The 19,949-nt window shown below is 41.2% G+C and overlaps 1 protein-coding gene across 1 annotated transcript; it reads left to right on the forward strand.

The window, feature by feature from the left end:
- Positions 1–709: 709 nt before the first annotated feature.
- On the forward strand, positions 710–7,708 carry LOC145458876 (uncharacterized). Its single transcript, XM_080337377.1, has 3 exons — positions 710–1,264; positions 1,332–1,488; positions 6,497–7,708. Exons 1-3 carry the CDS (start codon positions 1,011–1,013, stop codon positions 6,749–6,751), a joined length of 666 nt encoding a protein of 221 aa, XP_080193503.1. The 5' UTR covers positions 710–1,010; the 3' UTR covers positions 6,752–7,708.
- Positions 7,709–19,949: the final 12,241 nt, after the last annotated feature.

Genomic DNA, 19,949 nt, shown 5'->3' on the forward strand with positions numbered 1-19,949 from the left:
GCAATGCTTGCATACATATTTTAGATATAAGACACCGTGCTTGCTAAATCCCTAATCTAAAACTATTCTGGGTCTGATATGTTTCATACTTAAACTTAGGTAACGCAAATGCGGTCAGGGGTGATTTGCTCGCAATGCGGAGATCTACTGATGACGAATGGTCTTCATCCGTCAAACTTCTCGCTTGGCCTAACTCATGTTTTTATGAGACTGGCAAAATAGTAATCACTCACGAGGGCTTAGTTGTAACAAAAGTTGATCTATTGGCCCAAATCAAACAATAGAGCGTGCGCCTTTGATGATAAGGATCCGATGAGATATGACATATATATTGCATCTCAATTGACAATATTACCTGTACACATCATCATCAAGCACCGGATAAATCGTCATTATTCAGAAAATTTGACATGTTGCATACTCATCGTTATGGCCTAATTTATTCAGTGTAACGTGTACGCGTAACACGGCTCAAATGACGGTTTTTTGGTTAGACAACGCGAACGTGATTTTCCGTTTCGTAACGCCACCAAATTTTGATTACATAACTGTAACTTTCAAAAATGTCTCCAAGTCATGTTGCTGTGTTTCTGTGCGGCTGACGTCGCTTCCCGAGCGCTCGCTTAAATTTGGCTTTTATGTAATTCGAGGTTATGTAACACGTGAGCTGAGACGAACTCTAGTGGCGACAAATTTTCAGATAACGCGAGAAGGCGAGAAAGGATGCCGGTGCCGGCACCGAGAGTATGTAGAATGGCATTCGATAAGTTACAGTATATAGTTGTAGTACATAATTCTGGGTAGTGTATCGCGAATTTACTGAGTTTTCTACTTTTAGAAACTGTATGAACACAAACCGTATCGATTCAGCTAAATATATCACTCGTGACGTGCTAAGTAGCTGCTCGTTATTGTTTTTCCGCGTCAGCACGTGATTTCAATGCGCAGGGACCAATAAATGCGACTCACCGTTGTTTTACTCGCTACGCAAGGTGCCAAGCATAATCGCGATGGGCACGACGGCCAAGTATTTGCTTTCATCAAAGGGGAAGAACTTGTTGGTGTATGACGACTACATATTCCGTCGCAAAAGTAGACTTGGCGGTCGGTCGTATTGGATATGCGCGTATGATAGAGGTTACAAATGCAAAGCGAGACTATCCGTCTTAGATAAATCGAACCCACCTTTGATATTGACGAAGAGTGGTACTCACAATCATGAAAGAGAACACGGTCGGGTCGAGGCAAGAGAAATGGTGAACGCGTATGTATTGAGAGGGTATCAAAGTGGTGCTATCATTTCCTAAAACACGTAACTATCTTGCTTGCAGATTAAAGAGACAGGCTGTCGAGACGAACGACACCATTGACAGGATATACAACTCCAGCGTAAACATGGAACATATATCGGAAGGAGGGCTTGTTGCAATGTCGAATAAAGCGGCGGTGAAGGCCGCCATGCGTCGCGCGAGGATACGAAGTTCGCAGGTACAGAGGATATGATATTCCAGAATGGCTGGGCGTGTGTGGGCACTATAATTTGATAGTTATGGTAGATGATTTTACTGCGTTGATTAATATGCGGTAAACTGTGCGACACACGCTAGATGTTGAACCGCTTTTGCCCGTGTTCTCGACATCGATTTTCTGTTGCTGTTATTGGAAGTTTTCCTACCGTATTAATACATATAGGTTATGTTTTTCCTAACATTTGGTGGACCCACTCAAGTCTTTAGTTGAGATCGAGAAGCTCCCGAGGCAATTTACGTGTCTGCCATTTTACCAAAGTCAGGATTACTCTTCGTCGTTTCAAATCTATTTGCCGTTATAATGTATGAATATAGTATACCTTTTGTGGAAATCTTTTAGTTGCAGTTCGAAAACAGTGGCTTATCGACGACTGGCTAATGCTTAAAATATTTTCCACACTTTTGAGACCTTGCCATATTTCGAGCGCAGTGCTCCTTTAATTTGGATTTGGAGGATATGGTAGTGCTAGCGGAACAGACTATAGCAGATATACTTGCGTATAAACTTCACAGAGTGTAAATCAGTGATCGGCAACATTTCTTTCTTTGCGTAACGGTTTCAAAATAATTTTATTTTTCGTGTACGGGCCGGGCCTACAATAAACACCAATGTTCAATAGATCATATATTAGGCTTACCATATTTTGGAAATCTAAAAAGAGGACACTTTTTCAGAAATTTGAGACTTGCAAAACCGGAGAAGAATTCTCAAAAATCGGTGAATTTTTCCCACTTTGTAATCGGTTGACTAAAAAAAATGAAAAAAAAAGTCGCTCAGATCTCAAAATACCGTTTTTCTTTCCGCATTGCTAGGTGGATGACTAAAAAAAAAGGTCACCTTTCCGCCCAGAGCTAAATTCACCGTTTTTCACTCCAAAATACCCGCCGGAGCGTCACTTCTGTGCTAATTTACGGCATATCACTCGCAATTTGCTCTAAATCTGACCTACATTTTCCAAAAAGAGAACAAAATCTCAAAAAAGAGGACAAAAGGGCGTCCTCCGAGGACACTTTCAAAAAAGTCAAAAAAGAGGACAAATCCTCTTAAAAGAGGACGTATGGTAACCCTATCATATATACACTAAGGCAGGGGTGTCCAACCCGTGGCACGCGGGGTATTTTTCGAAAAGACTCATCTTAGTAACATAAAAGCAATCAAGACCAACAGAATACTCCAATAAAAGTGGATATGTGACTACTTTTTGTGGATGGTCGACAATATGCCAATTTACCTGGTATATCGGGGTTTTCAACGTGTAACTGAATGCAAAGAATACAACTCGTTGATCTTCACTGGTCAGTGGTCATCATATTTAAGAAAGAAATTCAATGACTTTCCATTGCTAGAATTTCACATATTTTACTTATCTATGTGAGCAAATTCTTCCCCGGATGAACCATGTCAGAATCTTCTGTGAGATGACTATTTTATAAGAGCCATATGGAAAACTCGCTTCGCATTGATACGTTATCCATCTCCCAAATATGCTAAACTTCACATTGAAATGTCGACGTGAACCAACACTTTGATGATTTTACTCTTGGTACGCTTATTGTTGTCCTCATAATTGTACACATGCAGTGCTAAGATGAGAGTTTGGTGTGCGCGTTCTAATTATAAATTATAATACGGTCATTTATAAGATTACAAATTAGCACTCAATTGGGCTGTACAATATTCATAACAGCAAATTGGCCCTTTGGTCAAATATATTGGACATGGACACCCCTATACGGTCCCAAGCGAGTGCCTGACAGTAACCCACATGCTTCGATAAAAGAGACCAGCGATCTTGACCACCATAATTCTAAACTTGCAAAAAGTATACGAACTTCTCGCGGGGCAGTGACGAATTTCGCGCGGTCCGGCACCGGTCCGTGGACGAAAGGTTATCGACCACTGGTGTAAAGCATACAGCGTTACAGGCAGTATTACCTCGATTGCCCAGACAAGGGGCCCCATGACTTGGTTTTGACACGGTGAACTCCGGTACCAACTGAAGCATGTGAACTATGTATGCGTCTATCATACATCATTCACTGATATAGACTATATTTTTCTTTCCGAAAACATAATTTCGCAATTGCCTACCAATTATGTCTCTATGTTATAATCACTCAATCATTTATTGATATTTTTATGAATTCAAAAACATCACAATATCGCGATAACATCTTGTATAACAATGACTTGTATAGCAGACGAGACATACCACTCCTGTGTGTTTCCATCCAGATATTGGTTTTACGGATATCAACTGGATTTCTGGATTTTTGTCCTTGAAATCTGTTATTTTTTCACTGCCATATTCATCAGGTCAATTTTACGCTCCAAAATTAATAATTGAATTATTAAAATCATACTGTCATCAAAACATATTTAAGTTCGCCATTCTCGAAGGATTTCGCTTTTATCGTAACGACAGTGTCGTAAGAGACTGTTTCAGTATTAAAATGAGTGGCCCTGACGTGATGCGATTGAATACTAAACCGCCACGTCGCAGTATTTCATGTTCACAGGGCCACTCATTGGAACCTTTGTCTTACAACGAAATTGAAAACGATTTAATTCGATGCTTGTATCACTCCAACAAATTCCCCGCGTATCATTATCAAAATGGGAAATGAAAAAAAAAAAAACAGGACACAAGTTGGAGCAACGTATCATAGCGAGCTCAAATGTGCCTACTCTGATCGTTTTGTACCTTATTTTCCAAGACATAAGGCTAAAGCCTCAACACAAACATGTGACTTTTTCACCCTTTCGACAAACTGGAGCCTCTGGGACCTTTGTGTCAGCTCTCAAAAACGATTTCTGCCAGCAAGCATTATTTACTCGCGAAAAATACGCTGTATTTTGGGTAGGTGTTCAGAAAATATTTTAAGACCTGGCCATCCAAGCACTAGTAGACGTTCTTGTACAAAACCCAACAACTTGTTTGGCCGAAAAGGGTTTTAGTGACTTAGTTGAAATCAAAACGAGCGAAAAAAGTTGCCTTTTTAATGAGACACTTGATAGTTTTTTAAAACGCTCTCTGAGCTTTGCTATCTGCTTCGAAACCCCATTTCATGATCGGTCCATATTGCGCTTTGCATCACAATCGGTCGATCACCATCAACTGTTTATTGAAGTTCTATAGCTAGCTACATGAGTCTCTTCAAAACTGATGGTATGATTGGGTAATATTCGTAGTCTTTGTTTCACTCCATACGAATAATCGAAAACTGAAAGTCTAATCGTCTTGGAAAGGAACGAAGTCTCCTGAAGGGTAATAAAATCATCCGCAAAAACGAAATCATGAGCCATCATTAGTTAACACTCCCGATTCCTAACAAACTGAACCAAGGATTAATTTCATACGCCCAATGAAATTCAGTGATTCATGAAATGGGTTGCGGTTGTCTTCAACAGCGCGATCGTAGCGACGAAAATTGAAAGAATAGCGCCGTAATTCGAAACGCATGCAATCGCGCATATGCGCTAAGGCGGGGAGACGCAAAATCAATATCCGGTTTCACGCATTCCTTTATTAAGCCGTCACTTAGCATGCGTGAAAATATAATTCTCGGCCGTGTCACAGGCCCGACTAGGAACAGATTTCGACCGTTAGATAATGCGAGAATATTGCTACACGCAATATTTCGACGTAGCCAATATCAGGCAACCGACGACATTGACATCCTTCATCAGTTATAAAACAAATTAGTCCTAATTCCATTGGGTTCAGTCGAGCGTCGTTATTTTTCTACATGTACACGATACGTCACGTATCGAAACGTGTGACCTCCAATTGTCAAAAGTACCTATTCGCTGAGAAAACATTCAACGCTCAACAGTATTCTAATCGGTGCAAGTCATATTTTATATTATAATCTCCCGTTCGTTGTTACATTTTTGTAGTGTAATGTTGAAATGTAATGTATACGAATAAAGATTCTCTCTCTCACCTCTCTCTCTCTCTCTCTCTCTCTCTCTCTCTCTCTCTCTCTCTCTCTCTCTCTCTCTCTCTCACCTCTCTCTCTCTCTCTCTCTCTCTCTCTCTCTCTCTCTCTATCGTGCCAAGGGCTCTGGGCTGATCAACGTGGTCAGTCGCGATCAAGTATACGGTTCAGTGTTAGTCGTCGTTTTGCAGTCGCGGATATCACCATGACCATCTCATTTCAACCATGCTTGACCGGAAACTCGTGCATTCGAAGCATGCGCAATGCGCGCGATGCCTTAAACCGAGTTATGGCAAACGTGCACTGCGTCACGTGCCTTGCGCCACGCGTCGTCAGCACTCGATTCGTGTGCGGTATCGATCTCCACAAACAAATCATGCCTGAGGTCATGCAAGCGGATGTAGTTTCTTTGTGGATAAGCGCAGGAGGATTTGGTCGAAAAAAGTACGCTGGAAGGGCTGGGAATTGAAACTAATAAGCTCACGTGCTGACTGCTAGATATAGCAAGTTATACCAGTTTTTAAACCTTTTTTTGCCCTTAAACCCCTGAACATAGGTGGCTGTGTAGACCTCCTATTGTAACCTAGTCCGAGGAGATTCTTTTAACTGCATAAAGGGTTGTCGCCGACGTGGATCAAAAATTTAGGACCGCCAAAAATTCGGATTTGTCTATGCAACCCAGAGACTTGCGAAGCTGATGAGTAAAAAAGTAATTCGTTTCTTCCAGTATTACCATCTGGTCTAGTATATGACTAAAAAGATACCTGATGACTATAAGAAATCCGATCACTTTCGCTCAGCCCTCGGCACGGACTGATTACCAGTTAGAGTGTAATTATCGTCCGTATGGATATTGTGACCTGCGGTGAGGATTGTCAATACAAAATAAAGGACTTAAGTTGAAAATAAGGCAATATCTTATATAAAGGATCTAGGAGAGACAATGTGGTTTCATAGTTTATAGATGTAATTTCAGCAACGGCCTTCCATGGTCCCAGTTATAGGAACTATTTTCCGAATTTTAGAACCGCTCTGACGAATCTGCGGAAGACAACCTGCCGGCATGCTCCCGGGATCGCACATTTTCAGACCCCACGTCAGACTACTCAGCGACGTCGTCCGACAGTCAGCCTGATATCGAAAGCGTGAAAGTCGCCAGCCGCAGGAACAAGCGAAAAGGGATCCCGCGAAAACTTGTCTATTTCACGGACCATGGATCCGAAAATGATGACAGCAACATGGACTGCAACGACCTCGTTTTTAATAACAAATACATTTGATCCGCATCCGTTACACGCACAGTGTTCAGAAGTTGCGTAAAATTTTACCTACGGAATGGAGTATTGCAGTTGTGAACCACTAGAGTTTGCCTTTCTTTCGCTCGTTTACTGACATGAACCGCGTCCGCAGCGCGGTGCAAATTTCATTTTCTACGTGTTACGTATTTTTACCAATATCTCTTTGCGTTTTAGCTATCGATTTTTACTATTTTTGACCAAGTCTCCCAGGAGTGCGTTATGCGCGTATGTTTAGCACTTTTACAGCAAGCCAGCTTGCCTACTTAATATTACATTACACTGTCTCTGAATGTTGATAGTGGCAATATGGTTGCAATCAATTACATTTTGCTAACAATTACATTTTGCTATCCCGCTCAAAATATATGTTCTTCCGTGCCATCTGTTAACATCTGTCGATCTAACGTAGTAAAATCTATGCTATGCTATGTGTGATGCATATTCTTGGAACACAGCCATACGTAAACATGCGTAACCACAAAGAAGACTGTTGATGAAATATATCAATCAAATTAAGCAAGATTTCACTCTTGAAGTCATCTGTTGAAAATAACACAGCTTACCATTCTGACTGTACTGGTTTTTGCAATAATTTTTTCTTGTGACCTTTCCCATATATTAGCGTTTCTGTTTGAAGTTCAACAGTTGCATACGTGACAGCCTAAAGTGCCTGCGGCAGTCTTTCCACTATGTAGACAAGTATCACAGACTTTTTGCTGCAGACACAAGATTTCTTCCGAACCGCAAATTCCTTTTCATGACATGCAAATTGCTATAGTATGCAAATTATTATAATATTACAGGTATGTGTTGATCCGTTCCTTTTCAATCATACCATTTAGTAAAAATGCTTGGAGAATTAACACTACATGGGTATCGATATATATAAGTTGTAAGTGCATTTTTACTAATACAAATTTTTAAATCTTTCCATCGAAATTTAGCGGTAGCTCTGTTGACGTTAAGCAGTGAACGTGGCAAGAACATACACGAAAACACGTGGAGTTGTTTGGATACGTGGGATTCGCAAATCGTACACAATTGACCGTTCGTGTGCTGCTTATAAACAATATATGGGAAGAGCCCGAAGTCGATCAGTCATAATAAAAGCTAACTAGGTCAGGCAAATCGTTAATCTGTCATTCACCTTGAATTTCATGTTACGCCACGCATCGTCTAAATCAGTGGTTCTCAACCGGGGGGGGGGGGGGCGTGAAACATCTGAAGGGGGCACGTAGAAGCGATCAACTGAAATAATTTTTCCCGCTCTGCGCGATTTACCTCCAATTCACGTGTGCTTCTCTCTATATATTTTTACCGAATTTCATATTTTTAATTCTCTCATCAACAGTCATAACTAGGGCAAGTTTTTGTTGCACTAAAAAGTTGCATTCAATTTTAACAAAAGTTGCAGTAAAAAGTCGCATTTATAATTTTTGTTGAATTATTAGGGTATGAGATACTCGAAAGGTTCCGTTGCACAACCCAGTTCCTGCAGAGCTGTTTAAATCTGTTATACTTTACCATTTACCAACATTTTTTCCCGGCACACAGCAAGAAAACAACGCAATGCGGGAATAATTTCCCACAAAAAGCTATACAGGATAGTGATAACCCCTCCCCCTAAACTAGTCAAATACCACACCCCAAACCCCCAGGTCTGCAAACTTCACCCAAGGCATTACAGAAAAACTCACTCTCAGCGACTTTACCGGAATCAATAGCCTTGAAAAGATGACACAGTGAAAATATAATTTCCACGGTCTCGCCTGGGAGTTCGTGAAATAAAACGATCTCAAATTTAAACGACAGAATTGGTGAAGCGATCTATTCACATATTGTTAGGGCATGGTCTGGTCATGCTTGGTTGGGGTAGTTGAACTTTTTGCTTGCAAGCCATTGTGTCATAGATAACAGTGACATGCAGCTAACCCATCATATGCTCTTTGTTAGGCAAATTATAGAAAATAGAACCACGCTAGAAATAGTTTATAGCATGATTTTGAATCACTCCTTCACATTTTTACACAATATTTGACAAAACTTGCCCTAGTCATAACCTTCCATGCCATCAAACAATCTGTTGGGGTTGCTAGCATCCCGGATGGATTTTGTGATATGACGATAAGGGGGGGGGGGGCGCGACATTTTTCACCATCATAAAGGGAGGCATGTCTAAAAAAAGGTTGAGAACCACTGGTCTAAATTCTTACCCGCAACACTGGCAAGTCTTCAGATGTGTTACGCAGTAAAGCGTAGTCCGCTCATCTCTACCACAGACCCGCTCGTCACTTGTGTCGCATATAGCCGTCAAATCGGTATATACATATTCGATGCTCCACCTATGATTTAGGTATAGACAAATCCCGCTCTGTCCTATTTGGGTCGCCAAGACCTACCGCTAGCTCGTAGAAAGAGGATGACAAGCACCACTCTGTTTGAATTGAAACTTTTTCAGGCCATGCACGCCCAAGCTATCGTAATTAGTCTGATGGATTTTGATGCTTGTCGCTAAACAGAGATTGAACTATGCTGTTACGCCAGTGGCTCTTAACTGGTTTCCATGTGGAACACTAGGGATTCCATGAGCCAGTTTCAAGGGCTCTGCCAAGACGCACACTCAACTACTACATACGATTTGTGATGATACGCCCGTCTGGGTCATGACTGTAGTGGTGGTTCGGTCGAGGTCGTGTACATTGCTGGCGTACACAGTGAAATTGTGGTTTGAAACCGAATTTACATCGTTCTGAAATGCCAATCCTATCTCCAATATTTATAATTTGATTTGTAATCAAGCAGTTATATGACGCGGTTGTGTTTCGACCGAACAATGCGATGACACTTTCCAAGGTGAAGCCTCGCATTTCCGAACTGGTTCCGCGACGGCTTTCAGATTAGCGCAAGTGTTCCACAGGTTAGTAGGCCTAAAGGTTAAGATGAACCGCTATGCTATAAGAAGAGTGTGCCAACCATACAAATGTCGTACTTAAAACCGGTTTGAGATCGGAAAATTGTATACCCGTCAAAAATATCAAATCAGTTAGCCGCTTCGACTGTGAAAATCGCTCTTGTCCTGCGTGGCTCGGCTCTGAAGACTTTATCATATCGAGCCTCCCGTCTACCTTGCATGTCGCATTTCTCTGTTACTGTCTCTCTCTCTCTCCCTCTCTCTCTCTCTCTCTCTCTCTCTCCCTCTCTCTCTCCCTCTCTCTCTCTCTCTCTCTCTCTCTCTCTCTCTCTCTCTCTCTCTCTCTGATAACCGTATGTAAATTGTTGGTATATGTTCGTCACGTTATGCAAATAATTATTCGTTGTGACGTACATTTTCGTCATATTTTCCAACGGACAGACTTAAAGCGAACACCAATCGTTATGTTCGCCATATTTGACTCAAAATATTAACCTGCTGTCAGCCATCCCTTTATATTATGTTAGTATCGATCGAATTAGAACAAATGGTAACGGGACGACGACGGATTATGTTCTCATGCTACAGTCTACGAATATGTGTCTACGGCTCTAGGACAAGAAAGCAATCAATCAATCAATCAATTAGGTTTATTAATATTTTCATCGTTTCAAAACATCACAAGAATGCGATACAATGATAAGATAGGAAGGAGTCGAAACAACTTGGAGTAGCCTTTAACATCAGACACCCACCTTAGCCTAGGCGAAGTAAAGAAGAGGCATGCACTGCACAGTGCACACTGAATGAAAAGTAATGCTGAGAATAGAAGACGCAAGCGACAAAATGAGGTGGCATGTGGCGGAGGGCGAGGTCGATGTTCGGTCGTGGTCCGGTAATCCTGAATGGTGGCTAGTATTCATTTAGAAGAAATTGCTTGTATTTCGACTTGAATGCGGTCATGATCGACGACTGTCGGATAGCCGGCGAGATGCTGTTCCACAATTGGGGTCCGGCATAAAGCAATGCGTTTTCTTGTATTCCGTCCTGATCATGTGGTAGTTGTTCTTGGTTGACGCGCGTGTGCTGTACTTGTGCGCTTTTGTCTCTGAGGTGAAGTAGTCGTTGAAATTTGAGGTACATTGACCGCATTGGAACCGATACATAAACTTGGCAATTTCTAGGCTCCTCATATCTTTTAAGTTTAGAACACCAAATCTTTTGAGAGGCGATTTATCAGTTGCGCATCCAGGCCCCCGTGGGACTTTGGCAATGATACGGGTGATCCGATGTTGAAGTGAATGTAGTTGTGAATAATCGCTATTATTTCTAATGTAAAAGTAATCTATTTCGAGATTTTGCTGTAATCCTTATCTTAATCGAGCTATTCAGACGTGATCGCAATCGATCACAGTGTTTCAGTAATCGGCCAATGCAAGACACACTCAGAATGGTTGTCGGCTGCGCTACAGCCAATGTCACGTGACGCTCTGGTTGACTAGGTTTAGGCGAAGAGTCAGTGACAGTCAGAACTGCGCGAAAAACAAATTTACTCCAAGAAGCTCTTCAAATTTACTGTTGGAAGCAAAAAAGATATGTGCTAACACTGACATCTAACGGATGTTATGATATTAACATCTGTCGATTCTGCAGCCAGGACGTGACTCTGACTATAGTCTACTATTTCCAATCAAAACGACAAGGCCTGGCGATTTGACAACATGTATGCTGAATAAAATCTATGACTCTGTGGATTCTGTATTGAGTGAACACGTTTTTTTCGGGAAAACTTTGTAGTCGTATACTTGCCGTTATTGAGGAGGGGTAGTGTAGTGGTTACGATAAGCGCCCAGCACGCAGGCAAATCGCGTTCGATTCCCGTCGGAGGTTTATCTGGGCTCCTCTTCCCCTGCCGTTGCCGTTCTTACGGCGACAAAAAAGCCCAGAAAAAGACCCGACGAAAGAAAGCGCCCACTAAGAATGGAAAAGAACTAGCAGAAAGGGCCGCGGCTTCAAAGAGATCAACATCGAAAAAGAACTGTGACATCGGGCACAGGCCGAGGTGGATGTTAGAGTAAAGGATCGCTACTGATGCGTGTCGTTCTACATCCTCCTATCTGTTCATGACATCGCATTGTGTCTTATCGCATTGTACATTGTGTGTGACTTGTTCAGATAAAAATATAACCCAACCATGTTATGTTATGTTATGTTATGTTATTGCCATATTTCACTATAAAATTTGAGAAAGAGCCACCGCAATTCACCTCTTTAAGTTCCACATATGGAGACCTCTGAAGACCCTGTGACAGACCTTATACCTTTGGCGGACGCTATTCGATCCACCTTTCGGAAACATGTCGGCGGAAAAAAGAGATGTGCACACCAATTCAAAGGTTCTTATGCGAAATGCGACCTAAAAAGCCAGCTCGTCGACCGGAGGTTAAGGACCACTGACCAATGTTCCCAATAATTTTTCACTAGTCAGCGCGAACTCACCAACTCACTGCGCGGACCCTTGTCTTCACTTTGACTGGACTGCCGAATTACCCACTTTTCTCGTTAATTTTGTGGTGTTGACTAAAAAAAGGTCATCACTTCGGCTTTTTCATGCGCAGCTTAGATTTTCTGTGCGCAGAGACCGTGTCAGCACTGCGTAATTGCGCACTCGCGCAGCTTAGAGGGAAAAGTGCCACTGACCTTTTTGAATTATGTCAGCAACCGCTGAATTATATGATTTTATATTTGAATTATCACAACTTGTTTGACGAGAAAAAAATGTCAAATTATTTGTCTTATTTGCATATTATTTCTTCGCCTATAGAGCCTGTGTATACCTTGGGTTACCATACTTTGGGATCCGGAAATGAACACACAATTTAAAAACCACAAAATTTAGATTACCGGACTTGAAAACTGCTGATTCTAAAATTTTTACGGGGATTCTTTTTGTGTTGACTAAAAAACGTCATTTTTCCACTCCTATTTCCGAATAGCCCGCCTGAACATCCCCTTTGCAGGTTCACGTCATTTATGGCGTTTTTTAGTTGTGCCTGGCCTTGTCCATTAGCCTGGCTGTTAAAGCTATAATGAGGACATTAAGTAACCCTAGTTTATCATGCAACCAAAATTAAACAGGAATTTCACTAATGACGATGATACTGTCGACGTGGATTCGAATCCAGGCAGTGGTTCTCGTCACTCTCCTTTACAAGCTCATAGCGCTAACTCTGGTTATTAGGAGACATGGCAATAATAAAGCGGTGGTTTTCTCAGTGGGAGTAGGTTGATGCGTTGCAATCGTTTTGCCCACCTAACATCTGTGATGCAATGATGAGCGGTAATGTACAGAAATCTGACAATCTACTGCCAGGAACTTGATATATGGCACTTGTTCAAATATGTCATCGTCCTTGTCAACGGAAAACATCTACTTATTATCGCCACCCAATAGCAACCTAACTGAGAGATCTATCGACTATATCATCTGGAATGCATTGCCACAACATATCCGTGAACAGCCTTATAATAGATTGTAAAAAACCTACTTAGTTAGCCTACCTCTTGCGTCGTCAACGTCATATTAACACTGTTGCCCTACCTCACCCAGACATCGCTTCATTGATCATTTGATACCATCGTTTAATTTCTTCTTTCTTATTTTCCTTTTTTAACTAACATTTGTTACAGCCAGACTGTATAGAGACAAGTGTATTTGTTTTTGATACGGGTGTGATCAGACTAGTTGACCTTCAGGGTCGTATGGTATCGATCATTCCTCTGTCGCCGAATGCTGTTCATGTTCATGCATATTTTATGCACCAGCGTCATCGCCGTCTGTTTGTTATGTATTTTGGTTGGATGAAAAAAATAAAGACTCTCTCTTTCTCTCTCTCAGAATTGTTGAGTAGTCGCCATTTTACCTAGCAATGGATTATTATGTGTGTGAAATTATCGACTACTATTACTTTGTAAAGATTTTCGAATGAATGGATTGCAATTACTAGAAAATGCTGTAAACATCACTATATATAAAACAATTAAAGGTTACGACCGAGCGAGATAGTGTAATGGTTATGCGTTCGGCTTTTCGACCGGTAGGTCGTGGGTTCGATCCCCGGATCACTCTCTCTCTCTCTCTCTCTACTCCAATCTCCAAATCTGCTCGTCACGACGTGCATATGTGTTAAACTTCTGTTCGTTAGGTGGCGCAATAGTGTTGGTCAGAACTCGGGCTATTAAGTTCCGATAATAAATTCTTTGTAAAGAATTCGAGGATGCGACATCAATGAAGAGCAAGGTTTGATATGGGGGCTACGTTGTACAATAAACAGTTACATACCTCATCTAAAATTCTGGATACAATGGTTCGAAAGATATCGGCAATTATACTACAATACTAGTCAAATAGTGCTAACGAAATGCCATAATTAATATTAAAATAACTCGTTTTGGTATTGCTCATGCACCAATAGCCAATACGATAGCCCCCGCAAGCAGTAGAGTAACTGGTAAATCAACTGCCATCGACGCTAGAGACCCCGGTGAAAGACCCGATGAAGGACGAATGGCAACAGGAGAATGATCACCATCCATACACTGTTGCATCTTAGATGTGGCTGTTAAATTCAAAGATATTAGCTCGGCGTTTCAGCATCTTGCCATCTGTTCATTACACTATATTGTGTCTTGTGTATCTCATCGTACATTCCTCTGTGTCTTGAGTGGACAAAAATATAACAGAACCGCCGATTTTATTATGATAGGATGTGCTATATTTATGCGTTGCGTCGTACGGTTTACTATTACCACTAGTATTACTATAACATTACTATTAGCATTATAAAAGATATAGATCTTATATTTTCGAACGCTGGTAATAGAGATGGCTAAAAATAACTGAAAATGCCTATTTTTACCATTTTCTTTATCACATTGTATAATTCTCCTGTCTGCATGGCCCCTGATTTCGATTGAAGCTTATCAAACGCTTTCCATCGCAAACCTCATACTTGCATTCGTCAGCTAACGGTGTAGATCCCGATCGGCCGTACTCATATATAGCATGAGGGGCATAACATCTTTGTTCTGGAAGCTTGGTTTAACGAGTTCAGCAGTAATATTTCCGTCAAGCATCTCAAATAAACTCACCGGCGAAAATGTATTGAGGAGTAGAGCGGTTGTCCCCAAAGTTTTTGAGCTTGGCTCACTAAGAAAAATTACAAAACGGTCGCCGCATACCTACGAAAGAAGAAAAATTTCCACGTGTTAATGCAGTGGATATTCTTATATGTGCGAACATATACGACTGAAATGTTGCTGCATTGTTGACAGACATACCCGCGTTTCGTCATCAATTACAAACGGTCTCTCCCGTTTACAGCTTTTAAATTCGGTCAAAACAGAAAAGCCTGTACTGTTATACACATAGCCATGAAGATGCGAACGACAACAAAATTTCGATGGCTTTTGCACCGATCACGGGGTATACCTACCTTTTCATCAGAGGCGGTCAGTAACGAAATACTTTTCGCAGTACTCCAGTCCAATATTTCCCTTTAAACTATTACATCCAAAACTACTTACTTTTTAGCCTACATTTTGGCTTATGAAGAGTAGAAGGTAGTTTAGGGATTGCTTTGCATCACGCTTGCGAGTCAAACAATCATATATCTTAACAGCCGGACGATATAACCCCTGTACAATATATTTCCGAAAATTGGTAGGGCCATCAGTCATTTCCCGTTGTCCCGCAAGCTGCAACTTGAAATTTCGAAAGTATTCGTCCTCCAATTTACCCGTAAAAGTACGTGACCCCTAGACCAAATGTACTTTGGTAAAGTGCTATCGAGCGAGATATTGTAATGGTGATGCGTCCGGCTTCTTGATCGGTAGGTCGTGGGTTCGATGCCCAGCCGGGTCAGACCAGAGACTGGTATCCGAAGCTATCCTGCTATGCTCTCCAACATCCACGGATAGCATGGAGGCGTTGGCTGCTGAGGCTGTAAGCCGGTGTTGGACCCAAAAAGATTCGCTGCACACCAGAAAATCAATGGCGGCAAATGGTTTGGAAATCACTGGATTAAATTATTCAAATATATGCGCATTGCGCATACCAATGGTTTTGAAATATTACAACTTTGTTTAAACCCATGTTCAAGACTCATGGTATCATCCGTAACCCATGTACTGATCTCGGATTCAAACAATGCTGGAAGCTTTCAGTCCCATTTCAATTTCAAATATACAGGATGGACCAAAATGGATTTTGAACTGATAAAAATGCTAGAAAATGATGACGCACATCACGACTTGGAGCGTACATTTGTAACGTGTGATTTCACTAAGATGTCGTTGCTCATTTCAGTCATTTCTCATAACAGTCCGAATGTCTGGGGTATATATATCATCTATCGGCTGTAATTAGTTCCGCATTTTCAGAATTATTGCTAACAGAATATGATCGACGTATCTTTATATGTTTCCAACATAGACCTATATTTGGTTTACGGGAAGATTCATTCGATTAAGATTGACTGAAACCGAATAAAAATTACGGGTTGATCCGAAATGCACATAGTTAAGTCATGCAAATCCGCAGAATAATAGCATACTTTTCCTTGTTGTCCAGAATCGAAGATCAATAAATGTTTCGTTCCATAAGCCAGTTAATATGTCTCACAGCAGCCCCAACTCTTAATCTGACCACTAGCACAGTTAAACTCATGTTGCAATCTGGCTAATGCATATTGCGTTGGCGAAGAATTGATTTGGGATGCACACATTTTTGACGCAGGAATATCGTACACCGGTACGTATAGGCCTATATTGGCGCGACGAGTGTCGCAATGGGTTGCGGACTCCAATCCCACCGATATCGACACTTAAAGTCGACCATTCGAGTAAAAGACGGTATTAATTTCGGTTTGCGATCTGGTCATTATAGTTTAAATGCTCATTTGTATAAAATTGGAATAGTATATTCTTCATTTTCTAGTTGCTACCGTTACTCTGAAACTCTGACTTTCATGACAGATTTCTCGTCGATAAATGTATCCAATTAAAAGTGAAATTTGCATCTCCGATTTGCTCAGTGACCTTTGCATACCTCCTTGCGTTGTCGAATTTGCATTTGTGATCCATTTGTGATTTTCACGTCTTAATATTCAATTCTGAACTTTGATCGTTATTTCGAATGACCTCGTTTCGCCCTGTATATACTGTGCAAGTGTGCATTCTCATTGACCGTGGTGCGAAAGGCCAACAGGCGACAAGCGCTAAATGATTTTGTTAAATAAACGACAACAACTATACGTCATCTATTGACGAAATTTAACTTTTGTAGGCTATGTATCGTTGCTCAGGTAGATCTTATATCAATTGGCATATATGCGTTCGGGTAAGTTTATAATACCATCATAATACCAATTTTATACCATAGACGTCTAACGCACCCGCAGCCCCTCCGGCATGATGCGGGAAATGCTCAAGAGTGCTTTTCCAAAGATATCCACCGACTCCATCACTTCATAGTACCTTTGAGCAAGAATGCGCTCGTAATGCCTTCGCATGGAGAGATAATCGGGGATAATCAGAGAGATACGCAAAGTCGACTTCATCCTTAGAATACATTCAAGTAGCTTCGAGTATATATCATCAGATTATTAAATCAAAGAGGCCGAAATGGGGCCGATTTCGACTCGGCGTAGTCTACGGATCGCGATTGACGCCTTCACACAAGATTCCGTAGAATGCAAGCAACAACACGTTTCCGTTCTGCAGTGTCTCAACGGCGCCGCATATATTCGGAAATCCGTAATGCCACGAACAATACATTTTGCAAACGAGGGGAGATAATCACTTGTGTCGTAATCGCGATGCTATAGAATTAAAGTGTATTATGTTCGAATAGTGTGAGTATTAATTTCTCCTCTCATCAGCCATCGCAGCCGTAATAAAACAGGAGCATTCCATTTATGGGGCATATACTTGCGGCACAGTGTGTTTCTGTATACCATCTAATTGTAGAGCTATCGCTTATAATGTCGCAAATCCACATGCTTACCACCATTACGCAACTTCCATCATTTTACCGGCAGTGACTGAAGGCTATACCGTGTTACAATTTGCTCAAAAACCTACCCAGCGCAGTTATAAAATGCACATTCAAAATTACGAAGTATATAATACATAAAACTGATTCGTGTTGTCACCGCCATCACATACCAACGCATCGTATTCATCATCCATTTCATCGCCTGGTCTTTAGTGCAATGTAGTTCGGCTCAAGTATCAGCTTGGTTGCGGCATGTAAAAGCGAATGATCGAACTTGCATCGCATATGTGGATAATTGACAGGGCCAATAAACTCATCCATATATCATATACCCATAATTGTAATCCATGCAGTATGCAGATGCAAGCAACCACCGACTTTTTCTCACAAAACACCTTAAATGTAACCGATAACCGCCGAGGAGATGAACAACAGTGTGAACAGCAATGTTACATATATTCGAGAGTATGGAATTCAACTATTCACTTATCCACTGCAGTGTTGGGATGACTCAAGTCATGACTTGACTCGAGTCAGACTCGAGTCACCTTTTTCGAGTGACTTGACTTGACTCGAGTCACTTTGCAAAAATGACTTGACTTGACTCGGCGCTTCAGAAATGTGGATTGACTCGAGACTCGGAGCAAAATTCACGAGTCAATTTCAAGTCATTAAGTAAACTGTGTCGATTAAATAACCATATCTTGTTTATGTTTGGGTTGTTCGCGATACGCCGGTGTCACTTGTGAAAGCAACCAGTCATTCGCTGATTTTACGTTTTACTGATTCTCCATTGTCACATCACAAATAATTTGACCACTAACGAAACAATCACAGCTTACGTTATCGTAGTAGCAATAGATTAATCTAATAGCAACGTGTATCCTTGTTTCTAAGACGGCTCAGAGCTTACATTGCGGATGTGCTCACCTTTACCAACCATCTTGTTTGATATATAACGAACGAATATAGTTTACGCGTTTATATTCTCACGGATGTGTATTTGGGCAGTGTATTGTACCACATCAATTTCATCAACTTCTCGAGGATTCGTATTCGATACTCTATATTGGCCGATAAAATCAGACTGTAGATGTAACTATAAAATTACTCGCATATTTTATTAGCAGTTCTACGTTTGCGTGAGTGCTGCAACATCGTTTTGCATGTATATTTATCGTTATATTCGTTATTTGATTCAAGATAAATGGCATATTCATCTGTCCTTAATCTAGTTAGCAAAATGTAATGACTTTGCATCATCACTCATACTTCGAAATTTCAATTTGACTTGAATCGTGACTTGACTCGTGACTTGACTCGACTTGACTCGACTTGACTCGAGTCACCTCCAAAAAACGAGTGACTTGACTTGACTCGAGTCACCTTTGAAAATCGATTGACTTGACTTGACTCGAGTCAAAATGTGCAATGACTCGAGATGACTCGTGACTCGAAGGTAGTGACTTGATCCCAACACTGATCCACTGTCACGGCCACCACGTAGGTATATCTGCAGCGTATATACTGCGTGTTGGATGCAATCAATGACAGACGCAACCGACATAGGACCCAGGACCGCAATTTGATCAGTCTTATGGAGGCACTATTTTTCTCGGTACTCAGGTGGTTAAGAGTCGAGCCCGGCCGATATTAGATTGTTGTGCCGATACCGATATCTTGACACCTTGGTGGTAACACCTTCACCGATAACACCGATATCTACAGCCGATATTCAAATAAGGTGGAAAGAACAATCGGCGAAAATGAAGCATGTGCCGGTATAGTCGATATGTCAGATCGTGGCCCGATAATCTCGAGCGTATTCATGATGTCATGATTACAAACATATTGTATAGCAGTGACTCTTGGAGATACAGAACTTCAATACACAATACGATTATATATACATATTGCCGAGTGTAAGGCGAAAATATTCGGGTTTAATTCAGTATGAATATATTATTCAACAATGTACCGCATAAGCAAATTTTCGATATCGTACAAACATTGCGACAATATCAAATCTATTTCACAAGTGAAATGTTAGGCGAAGACACCTCATCACACAACGCGCCCGCTATCCACCCAAAATAATACCGATACACAAAGCGGCAGCGACTAATAATTTCAAATGCTACGAACTGACGCTAAAATTCAAAGCCGCCTGGCTGCGAGAAAGACTGAAGTTGGCGCAGTTTTCTCTCGCGTTG

Source organism: Botryllus schlosseri, chromosome 16, assembly GCF_051294905.1.
Source record: "Botryllus schlosseri isolate E-star chromosome 16, Bs_hap1, whole genome shotgun sequence".
NCBI lineage: Eukaryota > Metazoa > Chordata > Ascidiacea > Stolidobranchia > Styelidae > Botryllus > Botryllus schlosseri.